General features: G+C 40.0%; 2 protein-coding genes across 3 annotated transcripts in view; both read right to left on the minus strand.

Annotated features, from left to right (window-relative positions):
- The window catches only part of adcy7 (adenylate cyclase 7), a 56,963-nt gene extending 55,985 nt beyond the window's left edge, over positions 1-978 (minus strand). For both annotated transcript variants that reach the window (XM_056381186.1, XM_056381171.1), the window contains exon 1: positions 841-978. The gene's annotated coding sequence lies outside the window, so the exon portion shown is untranslated. The remainder of the gene's footprint in view (positions 1-840) is intronic.
- Positions 979-1,142: 164 nt separating this feature from the next.
- tent4b (terminal nucleotidyltransferase 4B) lies at positions 1,143-24,766 on the minus strand. The gene is made up of 12 exons (XM_056381196.1): positions 23,859-24,766; positions 10,473-10,596; positions 8,681-8,727; positions 7,689-7,809; positions 6,503-6,610; positions 5,762-5,890; positions 5,152-5,365; positions 4,865-4,991; positions 4,431-4,534; positions 4,123-4,334; positions 3,776-3,922; positions 1,143-3,484 (listed from the first exon to the last, which is right to left on the minus strand). Exons 1-12 carry the CDS (start codon positions 24,419-24,421, stop codon positions 3,326-3,328), a joined length of 2,055 nt encoding a protein of 684 aa, XP_056237171.1. The 5' UTR covers positions 24,422-24,766; the 3' UTR covers positions 1,143-3,325.
- Between the last annotated feature and the right edge of the window lie 756 nt (positions 24,767-25,522).

Genomic DNA, 25,522 nt, shown 5'->3' on the forward strand with positions numbered 1-25,522 from the left:
CTAATCCTGTTAGGCCCATGAGCATAATGTTCTTGGGAGATATGAAGAGATAAACTCTTCCAAGTCAACATCTTTGACGGCAAGGCAGCACTTTTGCATACTAACTAAAGAACTAAAAAAAAAAAACATTTCCTGCCCTGCAAATATTTTGGGGTCAGTCTTATTTGGAAGAACACCAAATCACTGACAAAAGACAACACAAGATGACTAGTAGACTTCTATAGGTTTTACTGTTGTCTGTGTATCCTAAAGAAATTATTAGAATTTAAAAAATATCTCAGAAAACGCACACACTCAAGAAATATGTAGGAAAGTTGTCATGAACACAGAGGCAATATCAGTGTGGTTTCATTCTGCTCAGTCAGGGTTAATTTTTCTTTTAATACAGACATGAGCTGCTGACAAACAGCGGTGAGACAACACACGTACTCAGCCTCGAGGCTCTAGCGTCAACTAAACTGCATCTCACTTCAAGTGAGCTAAAGTAAAAAGCATCGTCAGCTAGCTTAAGTAACCCGAAATGCACTAAACTCAACATCAAGACTCTGGATGGCACGAGCAGCCAGGTGAAAACGCGGCACGAAAACCCACTAAGAAGTCGAACATTTTTACTCTCAACTCTTGAAAAACTCTCTCCTTTGAATGAACTTCGGATCAAATCGAAAGGTCTTCGCAGAGGTGAAGTTTTCGGCTCAAAAACAACGTCTATTACCTTTTTCATTTAAGGGAAGAGACAATTAACCTTCCCGTATACGGTGTGGCGACTGCCAGGAGGGTTTCAGGTTGTAAGGTTTCATTAGTTGCAATTTTTTACTATTAAACGAAGTTTTTGTGTCTTACCTGGCAGGTTTCAACGTCCCGGAGATAAATGTACATAAATAACCGGTAAGCGCAAGCTTGTGGAGCGTGCTGTGGTCCCCGTGCTCCTCTACAACTGTCCGTGCGCGCGCTGCTCTGAGCGAGGACGCCCCACCTCCATCATCTCTGACACACACGGTTCTTAATATTACTGTAACGCTGCTTTTCATCTCAAGTTATTTCTCAGTATGTGGACTTTATAGTGAAGCATTAACACTAATACAGAGAGAAAAAAGTCAGAAAACAAATCGGAGGCAAAGCAAAAACTTCTCTCAACACACGGGTTAATTGTACTGTTTTTATTGCATGAATTGTAATAGCTGCAGAGAAACAAATTTCAGATGAGTACAGTTGGGTTTGAAGGCTTCCTGCAGTGAAAAAAGATGGTCAGTGGACATTCAGATGGCACGGCTAACTTCATTTGCCTTTCTCCTTGTCCGTCTACCACAAGACCAGCGTTTATATACTGCATTTAAACCGCAACTGTAGCGCTGGGGGATGGTGGTGGTGGTGGGGGCATGGAACCGTAGTTTTAAACATTTCAACACTAAATATAATAGGCTGTGAGTTAGTGCATGGACTCAAATGTGCTTCACTGTCTTAACACAGAAGATTAAACTTGCTCGGGAGTGAGCAAGGCATCATGTTGCTGCAGCAGACATTGTAGTGATGTATAATGTAAGGTGGTAGTTATTGCTGGCTACTTGATTTCACTGTGGGTGATTCTTGTCACATTTGGAAGAGACAATGGAGAATTGCACTGTGCTTTGGTGTGTTACTCCCTCCAGCAAGCACTCAGCTTAACGAGTTTTCTATATGCAGCTGCCCATTCAGTTGAGATATCAGGACATTATCGGTCAATCACAAAAATAACGCAGCGATAAACCGTCCAAATGCAGTATACAAGCCCAAACTCTGTGGATTAAGACTCAGAGCAATGACTCCATCTACAGGTTAGTTGCTGTACTGCAATGACAGAGGGGGATTGACACATTGAAGACGTGTGTTTCTATGATAGTTTATGAAAAAAAAAAAAACTATCCGCTCCCTTTTAAAGTAAGTAGACCAGCCACATATTAAAATACAATTACCACTGTATGACTTGTAAAATGGTCTCTCTCAAACTTTTCCAAGTAACTTGGTCACTCAACTGTCAATGAAAAAAAACCCAATTAAATAATAAAGGTGGTATTTTACTGTACCTGAATATTCCCACCCCACCCCCCTCGCAATTTATCCTATTTCAAATATAGGACTCAAAGATATGGGCTCTAATGTTAATAATACATTTATCCATACTATGCTCATATAATTAATAAAAAAATAAATACATTTAACAAATACAAATGATTTTGTAGTTGGTAAATTACCGAAGGAACAGATTATCACCCACAGTTGTATTGTTAACACATTTTTTTTTTTCAAGTGTAGGATTTTTCATAAAACCATTATCACCCCTTATTAATTTAAACCTGTAGTCTTAATAGTCTTAAAGCCTCTACACTGGTGTGGCTGTGCTATTGAGATGAGATGATGATCTCTCACCCGGTCATCTATAGGGCTGTATGTGAGCATTGGCTCACTCAAGGCTAAGTTTTAACACTGTAGCACAATCACAGAGAGCAACCAGGAGTAAAAGTAGATGCTGATGATTTATGTTGGCAATGGGACCCAAACCAGCTCTTGGCTTTGGCCGAAAAGCTGCGGGCACAAGATGTGCATGTTTACATGTCTTCAATCGGTATATTTTGTAAAAATCTCATATGAAACAATCTCTTCTTACTTGTATTTTTAACTTTTTTTTTCTGATGCGTTTTTGTACAAATCTTTGTATAACCTGTTTAGACTTAACAAAAACCAACAGAAAAATCAACCAACAAAAAGAAATCTCATGCATAAGTTATGTCCCACTCTTACTGATTGCATTTGTAAGTTACCATCTTAAAAAAATCTGTGTATATATTTGTCTGTTCAACATAACATTTATATTTTTTATACATTTTAAGCCATCTGCTTTTTTCTTCTTTTTTTTGATAAAATTTTTGATCCTATTTTCCAGCCAGTAGCTCCAGGTATTGCTCCAGAGTAGATTCCCGACACCCAACCTGTCTACTCCTGTACAGCAGGAGGCGCAAGAGGCATGTTGTGTAGGTGCTGGCTGTGGGAAGGAAAACTGCTCCATAAAAGAAGCTGTTGAGAAGCAAATGAGCATTTTATCCTTTGATTTCAGTTCAGGTCCAAGAAATTAAACCCCGTTTCCTATAATGATTCTTTTTTTTGTTCTTTTTTTTCTGCTAGAAATTGTTGCTTGTCATCCCAAAAAGCTTGACAGAGAGACAGATAACTGTAGATGTTTAAATACTACTAACAGCCTCCTGAGGCTGGAGTCTGGCAGCAGAAGTGGGACATGACAGTCAGTCAGTTGCAGACAGGACAGGGGACGGGGGGAGGGCAGGCGAGGTCACCCCTATCTGCAGAGGTCTTCTTGTGTAGAGTCTCGTACATTTTTCCTCTTCTTGCTGTTGCCCTGGTGGTGTGGCTTGTTGCTCGGATGACTTTTGGTACTAGATGACGAGCTCTGCTGCCCGTGGTGGCCACTCTTATGGTGTGAACGAGACATCCTGCCCTGGGGTGGGTCAGAGCACAAAGACAAGATCAGTGTTTCTGCAGGATTTCCTTTGGGTATTCAATACAGTACAGGAAGGTCATGATGGAGAAATCTGACAAATTTACATTTAATTTAAATCTCATCATCAAGGATGCTTCATGAGAAAATATGACTAAAGGTGTTACAGCTATCAGAAATATCAGTGAGTGTTCATTGACATACATTTAACAGAACAATTTTTGTATCTGTTTTATTTTTAATCTTGTGGTGTACGTTACATGTATACATATAAAGTAAGGCTGGGGGCACCTTTCCTCCCTTGTTGCTTCCAGATGGAGTGCCAGTAGTGTGGCTCTGTGTTCGGTGATTACTAACAGCAGCTGACTTTTCTCTGTGGGTGCTGGAGCCCCGGCCAGACTGCTGCTTGGCTGTCTTGCACGGCGTGCCATCAGAGTCCTGGGGAAAAGCAGCAAAATAGATGACGAAATAGTCTTTCAAAACAAATTTTCCTTATGAAGTTTCAGCTGCTACAGATAAGTACAGATAATAGCAATATTTGAAGGCTTTGTGTGTGTGTGTGTGTGTGTGTGTGTGTGTGTGTGTGTGTGTGTGTGTGTGTGTGTGTGTGTGTGTGTGTGTGTGTGTTTGTGACTGACCGCATCACTGGAGCTGGAGTTAGAGGATGTGGAAGAAGGCGACAGCAGAGAGGACGAAGGAGAGGAGCGCAGTGAAGGGGATGGAGAGGAGGAGTTGGAGGAGTTTTTGCTGTTGGGGGCCGATGGTAGAACCACAACAACATCGTCGTCATCTGGGACGTTGTTGTTGCACTCATCGAGTTGTTGGGACTCAAAGAGTGTGACGTCATTTCCTACAGAGATGTGATGTAGACAATAAAGTTGAATTGAACTGAACAACAAGAATAATTACATTAATAATCATTTTTAAAGTCAGCGTTTGAACATACTGTTGAGTGGCAGATCATTCTGGGACGGGCTCCCCCAGTTCTTTCGGATCCATTCCCTGTATTCATCCACTTCCTGTGTCACTCGGATTATTCTGCCAAGTATGCTGTGATAAGATACATGAGGAGGTACACATGTTATAACAATGTTTATACAGCAGACTGAAAGCAAATGTTACTGGTAATGGCCTGATATTTTCATTATTAGATAAAGCCAACCATGACAAGAACAACAACTGAAGCGTGCTAATTTTACTGAAATGAAATCACCAGTGACAATTTAAGACTAAATGCTGTAACATTAAACTGACTGGCTCTGAAGAATGCTGTGAAGGATCAAGCACTAATCCAAATCAGATGATATTCATTAGAAATGGCTCATCATCTGGCTCTCCTCTCTGATATGTGATTCACAGCTTCTTTAATGAGCTCCTTACCTCTCAGTCTCGTTATTGGGGTAGTACTTGGCGATGGGTGACACAGCATGGCTGAGCACCACATAGGCGTAGTCAAATGCCTGCTTCACCTGCATGGCACCATAGGAACTCCGGCCAACGTCATTGTCTGTTGGACACAAGACAGATGGTCAAAATGTGTAAATGTGAGAACCTGGGAATGAGCCGATTCATGCCATGCTGATATCTGGAAAGGAAATTCAATTTTCTCGACGTTTAGGTGACAAACCCGCTGCCTAACCTTTATCATCTGTGTTCACTGTTCCTACCTGGCTGTAGTGGGTCCTCAATGTAGAGCATGGAGGGCCTGTAGCCATCCATCATGTTCTTCTGAACCTCATCTTTGGCAACGTAGCAACCTCCATCTTTTATCCTGATGCCTGTTTTCAGGTAGTTGAAGTGGCGACCGTAGAGCTCAAAGAATTCAATGAGCAGAACACCAATGTTGATGTTGGGACTGCACACATCGTCCCTGTAATGAAGCTGGACAAGAACAAGGTGCAAGTGGATGTCAGAATGATCATGGTGGTAAAGATAGTGGGAATTTCAGTGTTTATGGACTTGTTCCAGACTTTCAACGATTACTATGAGACTATCATTCTAACATTATAATCTTAACATGTTGTTTCCAGCAATATGGATATTTCAGGAATCACAGTAATAGCAAGTATCTTATAAACTATTGGCACATGACAAACTAACAATAACTGAATAGTAAAAAGAGTTTTCTCTTAGGGCCTCATATCTGTTAAGAAGCAGAAAAAAAATAACACTGAAGTAAAATAAGGAGACACCTACAGTACTTAAACCAAGCTCTAACAGGTAGGCTTAAGTTGTGAAAATATTAAGAGCTCTTGTTAAAGACCAAGTGTATCTAACCTGCAGGAAGCTGACGGCCATGAGGAACAGACTGTAGGAGCCAATTCCACCGGTAAAAACCTCATTTAGGTCCCTCTGCAGTAGGAACTGCTTCAGCACCAGGACCAGGTAAGGCAGCACAGGGTATTTCTAAAGGACAAAACAGACACAGTAAGGACATAATAAGGAATAGATTTTGATGTCTACAGCACCCTCTAGAGGAAAACTGGAATTTAAAGTAAAAAATGTCCAGAATTTTCACTATCCCACTGATCAACAATATACTGTGTGTAAGGCCCATTCAAAGCATTCACCACCTAATATGTTACAAAATTAACATCTTCTTGCTTTTTTGACCTGTTAGCAATGCCAGTTCAAGTGAGTTATGAAATTACTCTCAATATATCAGACAAGACATTAAATCTCCATTAAGCACTGTTTTTGAATCAGATTACTTCTTCTAGTGTTAAATGTTTGTTGAAATGTGCTGCTATATATGTTACTAAGAAACCCTTATGAAGGGCACCAATTGGATGTCAATATTACATTCAGTATTAAGTCAGGCAAGCTGCAATGATGCTTAAACAATGTGCAAATTTTATTAATCATGAAGGTTTTATATTCCAAAGATACATGAAAAACATAAGAGCACAGGATAGAATTTTTGCACATTTTTTCATCTTAAATTGCACAAGTCGATCTGTAAGTTTCACATGCTCCTGAAAAAGCACTAGTGTAGAGCCCTGAATCTGCAAACTGTACCTCTTTGAATTCCTTGATGAGCCGAGCAGCTTTAACACCACTCTTCACATTGAAGCTGATGTCAACTTTGACCTCAGTGAAGGAGTCTGTCAGTTTGATGATGGGAACCTGGGAACACACATATTACACACAGTCAGAGAGGAACTTAGACCAAGCTGCCCACACACAACTCTGATATTGTGCTAAAAGACAATTGTAAATAAATCTGAATCCATAATTGTAATTTAAATCTATTTTAAGTCTGAAAACAACAAAAATATGCAATTGTATACAAAGCCACATTTATTGATCTAATCCTTAACTAAAATCCTTGAGCAAAGATTTAGGGTGCTAATCTGCTCTTTAAAGTCCCTAACAAAAGTGAAACAAAGACTTTCAAATCCTTTAAGTCCTGAAATTAAATTAATTAATTCTAGCAATAACGTGTCTGTGACGCTGTTCAATATAAATATACTACCTTAATTTTGTCAGCATCTCCAGAGTACAGTGAAACAGCTGAGGTGTACTAAAGTACAGATACACATTTGGCATTTACATACTTGTGAGGCATGCCTGTGCACATGCCTGTGTGCAAGGCGTGTATGCTCACCAGTATAGTCAGAGTTTTGGAAATGTCACATATGTCATAACAGCCTGTACAAATGACATTCACAGCTTCTTAGTCAATCAATGGCAGACTGTCAAGATCATACAGATTAATGACTAAAAGAATGATTATTGACTATTATTAATCATCACAACTGCCACAAGTTGGAAAGTTTAACTTGTGGATTTACATGGTACAAATGACAGATCTGCAAATTACTACAGATGAAATCCTTGCCCGACAAAAATACTAAATTTAAAGTAAACAATTTAAATAATAAGGTCCTAAAGGTCCGTTTTAGTAGCCACTGCTAACATGTATTTCAGCTTATCCAGTTATTATCCCAGTAATTATATCAGAAGATTACACTCCATCTAGAAGATGAAGTACAAACTTAAGTCATGAAACCTAATATGCGATATATGGTGTAGTTGCTAGAGACAAAAAAGTCAAAAATCTCTGAATTTGCAAGTTAAATCAGAAAACACAGAGCCTAAAAAAGGTGCTTGAAAAGGTTTTTAAATAAATAAGCAGTTATTTTATCAAACCCACTGTTGAGTTAACTCCCATAAAAACAAAACAAAACTAGAACAGTTTTACCGTTGCCTTGTCCAAAACTTTGATGGAGTTCTCATCTGCAACATTTCTCTTCCGCAGAGCCTCTTCCAGTGTCCACAGTGGCAGCGTCTCCCACTTCCCAAAAACCACCAGGTCAATGTCACTGGTAGAAAAAAAGAGAGGTTTGACTTAGTTCCATTCTGCAACATACAAGAGCAACTCAAGACAAAGTACAATGTCGGGGCATTTCTATTTTTCTCACATAGCAAAATAGCAGTATAGCAAAAACACACTGAAATATCATTTTAATATTCTATTCATTTCTTTGGATTAAGCACAGTACAACCTTTTTTAAACATCCTCCACATGGTAGATCACTGCAAACAGGTGGCTTTGTTTGCCTCTTGTGAAAAAGCAATGTGCACCTTCAGCTTAAGCTGTGTGTCTGTGTGTGTGTATGTGTGTCTCTTGCGTTTACTACGTACAGAAATGTTACATACAAGCACCCACTGCAAACAGCACACAAGCAAACAAGTGCACAGCATATTTGCACCTTGTAACTGAATTACAGACAAATAGATTCTTGACAAATGTTGCCAGAAAGAGACACACACACAAACAGACACACACCCCCCAACTGACATGCATGCTTCCACAAAACAGCTTAGTCCCATTAAAGCGCTCAGTATGGTGTCAAGAGTGCACTAATCCAGGTGACATGTTGAGGGGGGAGTTATTATTGTGTGTAGGCGGTTGTGTGTTTCTGGGTGTCTGTCAGCGGACATGGGCCTCCCTCAGAATAAAGTTTTAAAAAAAATCTGGAATAAGCAGCGCTAACAATTACTGAAACACTTGATACTCAAAACAAAAGCAGGTAATGATTCTTTGGCGAGACGGGGCACTTTCACCACAACAGAGTTCAGCATATCTTAGTTCTTGGTCGGACGCCAGTTCACAGTCACAGTTTGGCCAAGACAAAAAGAGCAAGCATGTGTTTAAATCTCTGGGCTGGTTTAGGAAACCAAATGGCTCACCTTGTTGGCAGATATAGGCCAGTGCTGAAGCTCCCAAACACTTGGACCTGAGAGAGGGGATACACACATACAGATGTTTTTATTTTATGGATTCAATAATTTACATTCATTTAATACTGTACAACTGGCAAAAAAAGTCATTATACCTGAATAATTTTATAATCATGTTTAACATCTTCTCTTATACACACTAACAGTTCTTTGTGACAGACTGTGACATGGACGGGACTGAGAACTAAGTGTGTCAACTAGCAAGCTTTAAGGAAGCATTCTTTTTTGATCTTCCCACACTACACAACACAAAAACCTGTTCTCCGAGATGCACAAAACATACATAACAGCGTCACATAGTGTGGATGTAATGACAAGCCCAAACAATATGCACAGGCGTGGTAGAACAATTACTGCAAATTGTGCCGTACAAGAAGAAAACAATGAGTGTGTAGTTTGACTATTTTAAGTGAGATATTAAAGACAAGTATGGCCTCAATGAAATAAACACATATTCTCTGTTTTGTGTCGCATTGATGTGGAAAATGACTATTGTAGAAATCAAAACTGGCAGGATGTTTACATACAAAATAGTCCTTATAGCCACTGATCTCTTAACCTGCATGCTACTAAAGTGACTAAAATATCTTCGACTTTCCACCTTTTAACCTCCCACTGCGCACGCAAAAATTGGTGTCTGAGCAGAAATAGACTAAAGCCTTGACCCTACCTTACCTTCCTTAAACCTCCTCCCTACATCCCACATCAAGCAGTAGTATAAACTCTGGTTTACAGACCAGTCACATGTCCAGGGCTAAGCTGATTGTAGAGCCATGTTTGCAAACGAATGAACACTAAGTCCTGAAGACTTCTGTGAAGGGGTGAGGTAACTGCAGGTGAGATGGTCACGAAGGTGAGCCATGTTTTCTCTTGTGCCATACTGTAAGTGTGCCCAATCACTAGTAGGTCAGAATATCTAAAATGTCTAAGAGTTTAAGAAACGTTTTAAAACCCAAGCTGAAATACGATGGAGAAGCTTTCATAAACATTTCTTGGTACCGCTGATCTAGACAAGCTTCCATATATACCTGACAAGATCATGATTCTGTATGGCAACAGACTGCAAGTGTCTGGTGGATGTCTACTTAGCTAAACTCATTAATTAATTAAACAAGAATCACTCTGACTGGACGACCAAGTTGTCCCTGCTCACTCTTTAGTGGAAAAGGAATAAAGCTGGCCAGGACTGGTACAGCATTGTGTACTTAATTTAGGAGCTGCTAAGCTTGGAGCAGACACACGTCGGAGCACACTGCTCTATCAGCAGGATCAAAGTCAGTGGGTACAAGAATGCCTGAGGTGGGCTGATTAACATGGCCCAAACAGATTACTGTGCAGTAGGGAGAAAGGCTGAAGCTTATAGCCATTACCTTGATATCGCACACAGCCTGGCTGTTACAATAACTGTGGCAACAGAGTTGTAAATTACTGAGACCATTGGTGTCCAAGCTACTCTTAGTCAAAGTACTCATCCAGTGCACCAAATATTGTGTTCAATGTATATAATTTACAATCTATTTTCACAAGCCTACAAACCCATTTCAGCCAAAACAAAATAACTTCTGGTGATACGTCGCGTCCTTCATATGTGTAGCTTTCAGATTACAGTCAAGATTTTCAAGCAAATAGCCACCGGAAATTCTCCCTCTGATTATCAATGGCACATGGGAAAAAAAGAAAGAAAAAAATCGGGTCTGTCACACCCTGCTAATACATTTTTGGGGTTGGGGGTGATGTGTACCTCAGCGCTGGGCCACAGGTCGTGGATGACTCCCTTTATTCTGTCCACCACCTCCAGCCTCATTTTCTCCTCCTCCGGCCGTGGGGAGATGTACTCATAGAAGTCATTGATCTCCTCGTGTAACCTGCACAGCACACAGGACACCACATTTTGAGAAGAGAAGAAGAATGTGGACATGAACAGACACACAGCAGGGGAAAATACACAAGTTCACAGCTGTACACTATAAGACTAAAGAGCGCATGCTTTCATATAAACCCTTTATAGATATCTATAGACATATAGCAGGTACTAACTTATAATACACTAGCAGGTTGATGATGAGAAGAACTAAGACATAGAACAGGTAACTGAACGACTCAAACAGTGCAATTTAATTATGTTAGTTTAGTTTAGTTAAACAGATCAATTTAAGTCAGTTTTAACAATTCAAGACCACTGAAGTTTAGCCACATTCCATATCACACATTGATTTTAACCATGAGGCAGGGAGAGAAATGAACACAACCAGGGGTATTCTCATTTTCCTGGCCTAATCCGCTCTCCCTGACAGCAGAGCAAAAAGGCACAATATGTGATGCCAAGGGAATGGGTGCCACAGATACAGATGTTACACTGAGTCACCCCGACAGGACATGGCTAATAGCTATATTCTCTTCTTTCTGCTTACATTTTTACACACATAACTACAGTTATAGTACTTCATGTTTAGTAGTCTGAATAAGCAGAGGGTTGTTTAAATGGTGCTGTGTAAAGAAAGAAAGACAGAAAGAAAGAGAAAAAGAAAGAAAGAAAGAAAGAAAGAAAGAAAGAAAGAAAGAAAGAAAGAAAGAGGAGCAATGTAGGGATTAATTGTTTTGTAAAAAGATACACTGATAGTAGTTTGTTAAGCAACAAGCGACATGTGCTCTAGCTCCCTTCCCTCTGTATACCTAATAATCAAATATCACATCAAATAAATACATGTTGGACAATGGGGTTGTAATATCCAAAATGGTTTGTGATAAAGGGCTTGTGACTTTTAAGATGTGTGGTTCCTCGGAGAACTGATGCGACCAAAATGGAGAAGGAGCTCTACTCTTCCCCTCTGCAGTGATACAGGCATGTTACCGCTCCAGTCAGCTGAACTCAACAATTCCAGTGACCAACAGCAGAATACGTTTGTACTAAGCAGGTCTGTGATATGGATTTATGTACCAGCAGAATGTGAGGCAAGGTGTTGCCAAAAAAGTCAACCTTCCCTTGGCAAATAAGAGTCTTTACAAACAAGGGCAGGCGTCTCCAGACGTTCTGAATATTTTCTTTATCAGCTTTCCTGTGGAGCTACAGGTAGATTCATGAACGTTAGTGAAATGATTGGTTGGAATATTAGTTTGACCGACATCTTCTAAGGGTTACCCAATCACATTTCCAGATTAATGCAGGTCAATTTCTCAATTTCTAGTTTATAGTTAATAATTTAAAAAGGGGTCCAGGAAGACAGTGAAAAGTCGTACGCACACTAGCAGTAACAGTGTTTTTAATGTCATCTTAAACTGTTTCTTTTTAGTAAACTGTAAGGCAGAGCAAAAACAAAACAGGAAGCCCTGCTGTGTTCCCACGCAATGTCAGTAAAGAAAACCTGTACTCAGTAAGGGCAAGGGGACCACGTTTGTCCTTGGAACAGGTCGCTCTGCCCACATGTGCTGACCTTTCACTGACCAGTTTTGTCTACATACACATAGACGCAGGGACAAGTCTCTGTGGGTGGACAAATAAGAGCACAAACATGCAGGCACACACACGCACATGTGCACAAACAGCCATATAAACCCAGATTAGGCCAATAACAAGCTTATTCCTCTTGGCAGACGACAGAAAATGAAAGAAGAAAAGTGATGTTTCTTCTTTTTATAAATAAAAGAAGGCAACAAAGCGAAGCATGTGCATACCAAGGAAAGTTGGACAAGAAAAACACTTGCAGCTACCAACACTGACTGAACTACACCCCAAAGAGCACTGTGCATCTGTGTGTGTGTGTGTGTGTGTGTGTGTGTGTGTGTGTGTGTGTGTGTGTGTGTCTACTGTCTGGGTTTTATGTAACAAGTAATCTTCACCTGACAACAGTTAAAGTTGAGTGGGTTTCGACTAGATTATTTCTGAATCAACCATCTATGGAAAATACTTGTAGAACAAAACTATCTTCTCCCTAACCAAAATCTATCATGGTGACCTTGAGAAAAAATCTAACCCCTAAGTTGCTGCAGGCACATTGCTCAAAGAGTGTGATCAGACCGACAAAAATGATTTGCATTAAAAACACAAGCGACAACATAAGTGAAATATATGACTTGTAAACCAGGGCGGCTTGTTTGAAGGCATACAGTATTAGACACCAAGACACTGTACAGCAGCTTAGAAAGTTATCCAAGTTATGAGCCATCTCTTATTTTCATTAACGATTAAACTGACAATTAGTTTCTCGATTATTTTTAGAGTATGTCAGAAAATAGTGGAAAATCATAATTTCCTACAGCCCGGCATCACTTCCTAAAATTGATCCACTGTTGCACCAACAGCCCAAACTCCAAGAACGCACAGTTTGCTATCAGCCTCACATTTAAAAGGCTGAAACCTGACAGTCTTTGGCATTTAATTTGAAAAACAAGGAAAACGATTAATCAATTATCAAAATAGTTGAAAATGAATTTCCTGTTGATTGACTAATCAATTAATTGACTATTCATTACAGCTCTAGTCTCACAATACCAGCAAAAGTCATTTTTGACAGATGACACTGCATTTAGGGTGCGCCAAGACAGCGGTCTCATTGAAATGAATGAGAAGTCTGTGTATGTAATGTATTGCTATTGATGGTGTGAATGTGGCCCGACCGGCTGCTCACAAGTCTGACTGAACTGAATGTAAATGCAGGATGTTACTGAAAATGCAGATAACTGGAAGACTGAAAAACTTGAAGTAGCACTCACTGAAAACAGCATGCCAGTGTCCAGTCCATGACAATACAAGTTCCCCCTGGAGCACATTGTATCACAACCATGCTTTTCTCTCTCCCCACACAAGCAAGTTGTTTTGCAAAACACATCTGTCACACAGACACATCCATTAACTGAAATGGTGTTTTTTTTTTTTTTTTTTTTTATCTAGGGGAAATCTTCAGAGTTGACCACAAATAAAGACGTAAAGTGAACTGAATGACTTGATTTCATTTCATTGACTTCCTTTGTTCGGACGAAGACAGAAGGCCAGTGGGAACTGAGTTTCTACTTTACTTCTACTGCTTTGGGTAGATATCCAAGCGTTACATGGAGGTTCCATCTAGTTAATGGGCTGACCGAGACATAGCTTTAATGTTACACCCCCTCTTCTTTCTGATAAACAAAATTAAAAATTTTGCTGTAAAAATTTACTGTACGCATTATCGTTTTTGTTTGTTTGTTTGTTGTCAGGGGAAAGAAAAAGTTTTTCTTTTCCATTTGTTGCCCCTCCTCCTCCATGGCAACTGACAACCACTCTAAATTTTAATGACTAATCTCTTTTCCCTGTGCACACTGCAGCCTCATAATCACACATTAGGTTTCATTTAAAAGTAAAAGAAACTTGTGAGCTACAATCTGCATTACAAACACAACATTAGTTTTGATTTCCCAGTTAAAAGAACATAGCTCTCTGTGGATCCATTCTGTATTATTATGACACCTCAGCCCAAAGCCTAACACTGATTTAAGTTAATTTAGCATCTTTTAATTGAACTGAGGGATTTTATAAGGCTTGTGCATTAATGCTCCCACTTGGCTTCAAGATCCAATGTATTTTCAAACCAACAAACATCAGGCTAAAAAGAGGGCATTTTCTGGCATGATTATCATAATTTTTCCACTTTGCTTCTCTTACAGTACAATATAAGCAAAAAACATTTTAGGGCAAGCTGATATCACAGAGATGAGAGCATCTCTGCTCCACAACAGCACCGATAGGTTTCATTTCACAGCAAACAGGCCACTCCTGCTCCCTTGTCATCATGTGATCAGACCAACCATAGAAATCACATCTCATGCCCCACCTTCTTGGATCAAATTACATCTCAGTCTTGAGCCTGCCTGGGAAGCACATGTACCCTTGGCACTGCTTATCGGATTATCCCACTTGCCTATATCATAGTAATGTTATGTAATCTGGTGGAACAGGTTTCCAGAGAGCTCTGGCTCCCGGAGGAGAAAAAAAAATGATATCTCTTCTCTTTAGCACTTCTTCTTTTCCTAACTTTTCCCTCTGATGTGATTATTGTAGTGTTGCTGAAATGATGCCAGTCATGCTCACTGGTGTTAGCCTGTAATTGTTAGTGATCCTGCAGTTAAGCTAGTCTTGTTTTTGAGCTGACTGCAATTTGCTCTGTAGGCCTGACTAAAATCTGAATGGAGGGTAGCAGAGAAAGGGGATGAACGGCTGCTATCGAGGATAAAATAAGTGTGAAATAGACTGAGCGTCAGCAGTGTTTTATTTAATTAATAATTCAGTTGTAGCACTACAGTCCAAGCTATATGAATATGTTGTACATTATCAGACAGCATTGTGTATTCATTGTATTCCCTAACTATAAAACATATAAAAACACTATCAGTTTCTGTTGTTCTCATAGCACAAGATCATAATTCAGTTCAATGCAATCATATTTTCAACAAGGCACTCTTAAATTAATAAATAAATCATGTCTGCCCTATATATTGGGCTAACTTGGCCCCTAAACTGGAGTTTATGTTTTGGAATCACTATTGAGAGGGAAAAGGTGGGCTCAGCGCATCTCTACAGTAGCACAAACCATTTTCTCAACTTTATGACATATGTCAAAGTTTTTCTATTATTAAATAGTGCTTCACAATGAGCTACAGTTGGACCTTCGACATTCCTACAGAGCCACTGCATGAAGGTGTAGCAACGCTTCGTTCGACCCTCGGGCGACTGAAAGGAGGTGGAATGGGAAGGTGACAGGAAGAGAAAATATAAGCAAAGGTGTAAGCTGAACAAAGAATGAGGGAAGTAAGGAAAAAGAAAAAAAAAATGAAAAGGTAGAAGGCCAGACCTGCACATAAGGTGAAACAGAAAAATGGAGAGGGGGGGAGGGAACTGGGTGTGGTGCTGAAATGCCTTCATGTGAACGAGAGCCATCTGTTAAGTTGGGTAGGATGGAGGAAAAAGAGGTTATTGTCGCATCACACTGAGCACTACTCACTGACTGTTCAGAAATGTTGGCACTACAGAGGTACGAAGGTGTGGCTGTAGCACTGCTTCATAATTTACTACTTGGAACAGAATTAAGACATGTTTCAGGCAGGTGTGTCACACATGAGATTGCTGATGGGTCACTGGTTTTCACTTACTGTTTCAATAGATCAGATTAGTGGTGATGAAACACTGCTGTGGAAACACTTCCAACAACATTATTCCATTTTCACAAGGGCTTGAAATCTTGGGCCTCAACAAACATTGCAACAAAAGAGGACAGTGTGTGTTATGTGACACTGTTGTGTCTATAGAACCTCGACACCAGCCAAGAACAGCTTCAGGCTGTCAGAGTTGCCAGGAGGACAACAAGTCGCATCACAACAATGAGGACAACCACAAACAGAAGCAGAGGTGTCAGTGTCTTGCAGATGGCGGATTCATTAATGTTTCATCAATGAACTGATCTGGGGTGCTAAGTGTTAGCCACTGGGACAAAACTTCTCCGGTTACACAGAAGCCCAAACAAAGCTGACTGCTAGGAATAGGCATGGTCATGCCTGAGTGATGCAGCATGTTGCAGTAGTCAAAGAGGAACAGCTGGACTATAAATATGGTAATACCAGTGCCAGGGCAAACATGTTGTGTAGTGGGCTTGGAGTACCACACCAGTAGAGCATCAGCATCTGATAAGTTGTCAATCATGTTGTTAAATACTTTGTTGATTATCTAAGCCTTCTGAAACTTACTTTGTAGCAACATCAACTGACCTGATACTTCTAACTACAGCAGTACTTTTTTTAAATGTATAAATTCAAAATACAGGTTTATTATTGGGAGATAAAAAATAAATATACCATGTGTAACAGTCATTCCAAATTTATTAGATTTGTTTCTAATTTTTTGTTGACATGAAATAGCTTCAGTGGAGTAAACTACTTTGTCTGAGTAGCATGTGAAGCACATTCGAGCCTTTAGTCTGACTGTGCTTTTGCTTTAAGTAGATAAGAGTAACAAGTTGAACAAACTGAAAGACATTGCCCAGTTTGGTCTCTCTTCAAAATAAATATCAATACAAATGAGAAAAAAACTTAAAACAAATACACCATATACATTACGGTACTTGTTACTATACAATTTAAATACTTTAAAGTTATTTCTGATTAATTTAGCATTTTAAGTTTCTTCTCCACTGCTTTGGTAGCATTTCAAAATGAAAGTTGTAATACTGTGTGGCAACACTCACACGCCATCACTAAAAAAAAAGAAAAGAAAAGAAAATAATATCATTATTATCATAGACTATGACAAAAGGAAATTGTCAAAGCCCTTTTGTTCTTTACACAAGCTAAGAAGGTCACAGTCTGAACACAGGCTATGAAAAAAAGCAAGAATGCTGTTGCATGCTGACTGCATCAGTCTGGAGCATGGGAAGGGTTTATACTGGACAGGAAGAGGAAAAAAAGAAAAACACATTCCTCACTACACATGGGAAGGCTGAGTTATGGAGAGCTGCCCACACGTGCTGTTCAGAGGGGGCCTGTTTCACCTTTACAGTCCAAAGGACCAGCATGCAGGCTTCTCTCTCCACAGGCTTACACACTTTGGCCGGGAGCCAGCCAGCCAGCAGAGAAAGAGAGAGGAGAACGTGACATAGATGTCACAGCCAGTAGAGGCTAGATGAACCACAGTTCTAATAATGGAGCTTCAGTCACAGAGGTGCTATCTGTGTGCTAGTGCTGGGAGTCATAAATCTCCAAAAGACAACGGCAATAAATGGCAATAACACCATGAGCCATGGCTACTCATCAGTGAGCGATTAACCACACATTTCATTAGCCTGCAAGTGATGTTCTGCTTCACCACTCGAAACTAGCTGCCAACACCAGGCTCAACGAAAATCAATCAAGCACAGACGGCGCTGTCATTACTACCATTTTGGGCCACAGGAGAAGATTGTTTCACATGAATAGGACATTCACCACATGTGAAGACATGAGGTTAAAATGAAGATGTCAGAAGAAAAGGGCAGAGGCTCATGTCTTTCACAGACAGGCTGGGAAAATAAGGGATACAGGAGACTGAAGGAGTAATGTATTCTTTAACCCAACAGCTACAGTTTGGGTGCCCTTGTGCACAAGTAAGTAAAACTCAAAAGTCTGTAAATTTAAAGACCAAACCCTTCTATGGGTAAACTAGCAACTAAACTAATAACTTAATTCGATCATAGAACACAGTCTAAAAGCATCACAAACACTGAACATGTCACCAAAAACTGATTAAGCTGGCGATCTAGACTGACAACATATTAACATGATCCAGGTCTGTTCACAATTCAAATTTTTTAACCTGATAAGCAATAAATGATTTACAAAATGTGAAAAATAAACAGTTACAAAAGAATCAAAACAAATAATTATGGTAACTGCTTTCATTTATAAAAGACTAGCTAGCTAAGGCAGCTAGTATTAACTGGCATTAGTCCTGCTCCCATGCTGAGTCAGCTATTTTCTCATGTTTCTAGCATTTCCTCACAAATAGGAATTTCACCAAATTTGTGTGTTGGGACTAGAACAGAATTGGAACACAAGCTAACATGACTGCAAACTACACAACAAGGTTTTTGCCCTGAAAATTTTAAATTATCTGAGAAAAGGTGTATGAAACTGCATTAGCTAAAACACTAGATTTCTCTATTTTAGACCATACTTTGTGTCGACCCCTTTAAAAGGCCTTTCTGTTCAGACAATTTGCTTAACCACAAATTCATGTGGCAAAGTTCAATAAAGTTTAACTTGAGATGGATACTATAAAGAGGTTTACTTTGCTGTCCTAAGGTAATCCAGTGAGAGCAGTGATTAAATTCAAACTTAATTTGGTATTACGATATGTTTACTTAAATGCTGATGGGATTTGGCCTTTGGCCTACTTGCATTTGTCATGATATAATGCATCAAATTACCACTTTTCTTTATGTTAGTATGGCTTGTTTATTCAGTGTTTACCTGGGTTTGTATCTCTAGTACATGGAAATACCAGAACAACAGAGCTGTGAAGGGATTCTCAAATCAATGTTACAATTAAGATTAATAATAATATTAAGTTCATATGTCAATTTCAGAAGAGTAATTTAGACTGACACTGTCCAGTTATACAGAAAAACAACAGACCCATCTAGTAAATCCACCTATCACTCTGAATTCATTCTTTCACAATGCCTCACTGTTATAAAATGACTGGAACTTTGGAACATCGCATCTTGCCTACACAATAAAAACCCACAACACAACACCAGATCAGAGCATAGTTAAGCAGGACAGAAACGGGCCACCGCTCACCAAGGCTACACTGACTTCCTGTGCCCATATAAAGAATCTAAATAACTGTTCTACAAGGCCAGAAAACAAGGGGGATATATTCCCTTAGAGCTCCCAATCTGACTGGACAGACACAGAAGGGGCTTGGGTTTCTTTCTCAGAGGGTTGGCTTTGTTTTGTGGAAGTGAAGCCGTGTGGAGCATGTAAACACTGATCCTTTTCCATCATGATGTGGGCTGCTTACTTGGACCTACTCAGCTCCAGAAAAACTGGAGGAGTGTAAAACACAAATAAGCACATGCCTGTGCTTCTCTAGCCAACCCCCATGGCCAAATATAGTGTACAGACCGTCCCATGGAAAAATGCACTTATTCTTACACCCTCTTTCACCCTTTTTGCTACTTGCAAATATCACATGCAACAACGATTTTCGGGTTTACGTTTGCCAGCTCCCCATGTCACTCATCCTGACTGATGGAAATTAAAGGTTATGCCACACATCCAAATGTAGGGCCACACAAACATAAATGGCAAAAGGAGGCTGAACACATTCTCCTTAATATTCCACTTCTTTGATTTCTTCATGAAACCAAAAAGTTCACCACTTCCTTGCCTGCCTATCACAACACAGCAAAATTACTTCATAGTTGAGGTAGCAGCATTAGAGGCAAGCAGGTAGCTCTTTATCTCACCAGCTGAGGAAGCTAGCTAGTATAAAAAACAGTAGCCCTGTCACAGGACTGTGTAGAGTTTTATTGTTTCTTTTCCACTCTTGCTCTGTGCCATTTTGGAAAGCTTTGAACCTGAGAATCAAGTGACCAAAACCACTAGTACTGTTTGCCGCTGGACATTTATCACGCTTCTACACATTTCACAACCAGATTCCCAAGAAACAAAAACAAGTATTATGAGTTGAGATTTAACTATGGAATTAACACAACTGAACACAGACAGCTTTTACAGCCACATACATAGTGTAGGTTTATACATGTGCATTTCGAAATAGATTTTCTGTAATGCCATAGAGCATGCTGGCATTGTGAATTACCAGAGTATGTTTAGACAGAGAGTTCTCAGTGGTGTTGAGTTTGATCTGCTCTGAGGTTCAGGTTCTGGTATTAGCAGAGCTAATCACTAAGGAATGTCCTTATGCAAACACAGAGCTTCCATATTACTATAAATGAGGATCAGCCAAAGACTGAGCTCCACACTCTGGTGTTCTGTTTGTCTACATGTCTAACAGAGGGGGATGGGGAAAGGGCAAATCTCTGCACCTAAAAGGCCTTTAAAAAAGGGGCCCCACCCACCAAAATATTTTTCCACAGTTATCATATCTAAAAGAGCAACAGCTGAGGAAATAACGTAATTATAAGTTAATAAATGTCATGCGCATTTATTATACCACATGATTTAATGCCCTATGTTAAAGGACTAGCGCTGGTATGAGCAATGATGTAATTTAGATGTACACACTCCCTAGTGAATCAAATCTCACACTTTGTGAATGAAGCAGGAGTCTCTAGTTTCAAGCTGGCACTAACTTCAAATATGTTATAATGTTGAACCTTTACACTGCTTTTACTATGAAGATCTCGTCTCCCTGCCTTGTTGGATTTGATCAAGATTTCAAGACCAATACCTGTTGATGTTATACGGGGATTAGTACATAGAAAAGAGTTAGCACTAAAGCTATACTTCACAAACATCTTTTAAGTATCAAAAAAAAAGAAAAAACTAAGCCCCTTTCGGTTTGAAAAGTGGCTGCGAATAATAAAGTTTGCTCAGAACAGCAGCTGTGGCCACATTAAATTTAATCATTTATAAGGTCTTCAATGATGACAAATTTTCACTGTTTAAGAAGTATGAAAATATCCATAAAACACTCATGCAGCATGACTTACATTTTCTCTGGCCATCTGTATGCTCAGTATTTTCCCAACCCTCATTCTGCCAAAATAATGTCTGAAGCCACTTCTTCTGTGTTGACCTGTCACACCCTAACAACTACCATTTCAAAAGGAAGCTCAGCATTCAGTCAGGTTTTGACAAAACTGTGTGTTTCGATGAGTCTCTGCAAGCATCTACATTATTTTTCATCAAGAAAGCTTGTAATTATTGTAAAGCAGTATTACTATCTGTATTCAAACTAACCACAATTGCTGTTCCAAAGTATACACATTTTATAGCCAGTATTTATACAAATCAGTACAATAATGCTGAATGATTAAAAATAATCAGCGAGAAGAACAATTCAGCCCCATTAGTCATGCATGCTGGTTAGCCAACCCGGTTAAAGCTGTCCCTATGCTCACTGTAGAAACCTGCATACAATATCCTCCGTGTGCACCATGCATACTAATTTATACTTGCAAAATTAGTAATTTCCCCACTTGCTTCCTTATTCTTCTGGTCTTTATTAATACCTTGGTTTTAAGAATATGCGTGTGTTAAGACAGAAGAGGAAGTGACTGGATGGAGGATACCATTGACCATCGAGCCACTCATAAAGCCACTGCACACAGTCGGCGTGGCTGTGACTGCGCGCAGCATGCCAGGTGGGTCTAAACTACAATTACTTAATCGTGGAAGTTTGCAGGTACACGTGTTTACAGAGCCCAGTATGAGAAATACTCAACAGCCCTTTAAGACCCATTTGTGGGTTCCTCGTAGCTGCAAGGGCCCTCATGAAGTAAATTCTGTCAATGGCCCAAGTCCACAAGGATCCATGGGGGCCCCTTTGAAGACATCTGGGTGCCGCTCAAAATATGCAAGTGCGGATAATGGGTACTAGAAAACTTAACTGGGTGCTCATTTCATGCACTGTGTTTGTACCTTTGGTCCTATTCTAATTAAGCTAACACCTTTTCTTGTTTCAGTTTACGCAACGAAATACACCAAACAAAGGAGTTGCCATTAGCGTTGACAATCAATTGAAATATCGAAATCTGGCCATGTGCAATATCCAAATCACAGAAGCTGCAATTATTTGATAAAAGTAAAATGTGTCACAACATACCATTATGTAAAGCATTGTGGTGCTGCAGAGATGCCCTGACCTACAAATCATATTATCCAGACATAAGGGAACATGCATTCTTGGTACAGGCCACCGTAAATCACATCATCATCACTTTTAAACTTTTTCAGTGAAAATTAAATGCATAACTTACTATTCCCACTAAACTCATGACTCATCACAAGGTGTCAATAATAATCGTTACATGATTTTTTGCATATCATTCAGTCCTAGACGCCATCAAGTTTTCTGATGCACTTGTGTGCAACGTGTCTGTGTACACATATGTCAGATTTTAGTGTGTACAGAGATGCAGAAAATACAGAAATTACTCTGATGAAGGCCACAAGCCAATACGCATCAATCTAATACAATAATCTACACTGCAAGTGTTGCTGGAGTTCTAACCTCTTCAGACTGTTTCCCTTCTCCGTGCACCTTGGAAGCAGGTGAAGTTTAGCCAGAAACTTTTACTTTACTTGTACAGAAATACATCCATGTTCATCCTGAAGTAAGATCAGGGCCTAAGGTTAGACAACCCACAGCAGTTGTCTAGCCTGAATAAGACTCTACTCCACTATACTCCTTTTGGTTGCAATACGTCAACAGTATGATGACTGTATTCTTATGTAAAATTGTGTCATTTGAGCTGAGTGTTTAAAGTGTACACCTTCCTGCTTGTACATTATTAAATACACTTTAAGTAATAGTAAACATGCTGACTTCTGCCCACAACACTATTGCACTATTTGAATACAGTTCAACAACTTTGGCAAATACATCAACTGTGATTTCCTCTCCTCTGCCATCCTAATATCCTTGGGCTTAAAGAGGCTGGAGGAGAACCGGTGAAGCAGTCCACATTTACTAATATCACTCTTGTTTGGGGAAGCACCTTGTTACATCTCTGGTGCTTTCTCTTAGGCTCTCTCAATTAAAACTATTTGTTACCGACCAGTTTACCAAAACAGGCACCTAAGCTAGTATGAGTAAGCTACATGTGAGTAGTTTTGCAACCCATTGATGAACGCCATAAAGTCAGCCAGCCAGATTAAAATGGGAAGGGTTCAGAGCTGCTATGTTCTCTTTATGGTAGTGTGTTTAGTCCATTTGAGCATTTATTGAAAAAATAGTGGTAAGAAATAGTACATAGTTAAACTTCCAAAATATTTAAAAGGTTTGCCTCAACTTTGTTCATGTATTTCCATTGTATGAAATATCACCTGGTATACAACAGTGCTTTCATGGTTGGCATGGTTTCTTGAAATTCACTAAGATGTTCTTTGAATAATTAATAAAATAATCACTCATCTTGTTTGAGGCAAAGACCTATGTCCATACACCTTTTGAGGTAGGAATTCTTTAAGAGCACTCTCATTTGATTTAAGGATTGATGGAAATAAACTGATGTACACCTTTAACTTACTGAACACAACTCCACACTGTTTTTGTTCATTACTGGATTCACTAACTTTGACAGACCAAATAGGTGTAACATGTACACAAAGTTATGCAACTGTGGATTCAATGGGAGGGGATGAAAAAGTGGGTGGGGTGAAGGTGACAACCTGAGTAGTTTCCCAGGGTGTTATTTCAGCGTGCAGGGGTTTAAAATAGGTTAAATAACAGTTAATTAACTCCTGGTTTACATGGGATATCCTGAAACGTTCACAGTCTCACACTTGTGGAGCCCCCACACCACCCCACCCCCACAGTGAGATTTGATTTATGACGGCTTGCTCTTTGGGGGGCAAATGAGTGCCTCTGCTACCAACAGCAGGTTTCCAAAAATGAGACAGCCAATCTAATGAACTTTAATATACTCTCTCTTACCCTACAATTCCCTCCGAGTAGTTCCTGACTTTCCATGGTGTGCCCGTGTAACCATCGTAGCCTCCCGTGTTGGAGGCGCTGCCACTGTTCAAGAGGCTGGAATTGAATCCGAAAGTGCTAGCTTTGTTGTCTCTTTTTCTTTTGTTGGGGTGTCCGTCCGTCAGCCCCCTCCAAAGCACAGCGACCCCGCTGCCCTGCTGCTGCCCCCCTCCACCGACACCGCCCCTGCCAGCGGCTCGGTTGTTGTGGTTGCTATTGGTTTCCAGTGGTATAAAGTCCCGCTGTTCAGTTATTCCCCCGTCCCCCATTGAGCTTGACATCCCCTGAGTCCTGCCTTCACCGCTGCCGGTGTTTGAGTCAAGTGCTCCGTTTCTGCTGGTGAGGACGGCTCCCGGTGCTCCGTTGACGGTCGCTTTCAGACTCGACGTGCTCTGAGATCCAGTGCTGTAGCTGTTATTTACATGCAAGTAGCCGAGCCCTTGTGTCGTCTCCCAAATCTGCATCCACAGGTTGTTAGCGGGTCCACGTTGTTCTGGTTGAAACCAGGCAATTCTCGGATCCATCAAACGACACTGTAGGCACACCGCCCCCCCCACCCCACCACCGAGCAATGCTCAGCTCGTGTGCAGCTAGCCAGGTCGCTAGCTAACGTTAGCTAGCCTGCTATAGCCTCGTTATAGCTGCTGCTAGCTGAGGTTCTCGGCTGCCCGTTACTCCTAGAATCTGGCAAAAACACGTCCTTTTGTAGTGACGAAAGATACTGTTGTCAACCAAAATCATCCACAAGAATTAAGAAGACTGCGAGTCAAGCGTTAAAAAACCGTTGCTGAAGCCAAAGTTGAGGTTGAAGACTGGAGAAACGTGCAGCAGCTGCCTGTCGAAGTGCCTCTCTGACCCTTTCCTCCTGATCGTAGGTCCGTCAATGGCGGAGTGTACGGTGCCACTGCGCATGCGCGGAGCGAGTGAAAAGGGGCGGAGAAAGTCCTTACGCAACAGACAACTGTTTTTTGTTACATAACAACGTCAGATTTATTATTCTCTCATCAGAGTAAAATGGACAAGATGTAAGATGCAACAATGCATACCCGATTTATTTTCTTAGATCACTGCTACACTTTTAACCTCGCAGGTTTTTGATTCTTCCAATCACCCGCGTCGCAGTTTACATACCACATATCCCAGAATTTGAATTTGAGAAGAAACTCACACGATGTAAATGCACAGTGCATGTTATACTAAGTATTATTAAATTCAAAATACATCAATTATTAAAACGCTTAGTCATGGGTATTGTTATGGTGTATTGTTGTTATATAGATTCTTTATAGGGCTTTAAATAAAAAATATTTTCCATTATCTATTATCAAAGGGGGTAATTTATAAATCATTTACAAAACAAAATGTGAAAAGAAAAAAGTTCCAACTACACTTTCCCAGGGTGTCTTGTTGTTCATTAATCAGCTAATCACTTCAGCAATAATTTCAAATAGGTAATATCCCTATTTGTTCTTCTTTTTGTATTATGTATATAATGGTATCCTGATGACAAACTGATGAGGGTTAAAAGTAGCTGTTGTGTTGCTGCTTATTATGAATATTGTTTTGCGTTTGAACATCATTTAAACTCAATAAAATAAGGAATGATTTATATGTAGCAATAGCTA

The sequence above is a fragment of the Seriola aureovittata genome, chromosome 1, assembly GCF_021018895.1.
Source record: "Seriola aureovittata isolate HTS-2021-v1 ecotype China chromosome 1, ASM2101889v1, whole genome shotgun sequence".
Classification (NCBI taxonomy): domain Eukaryota; kingdom Metazoa; phylum Chordata; class Actinopteri; order Carangiformes; family Carangidae; genus Seriola; species Seriola aureovittata.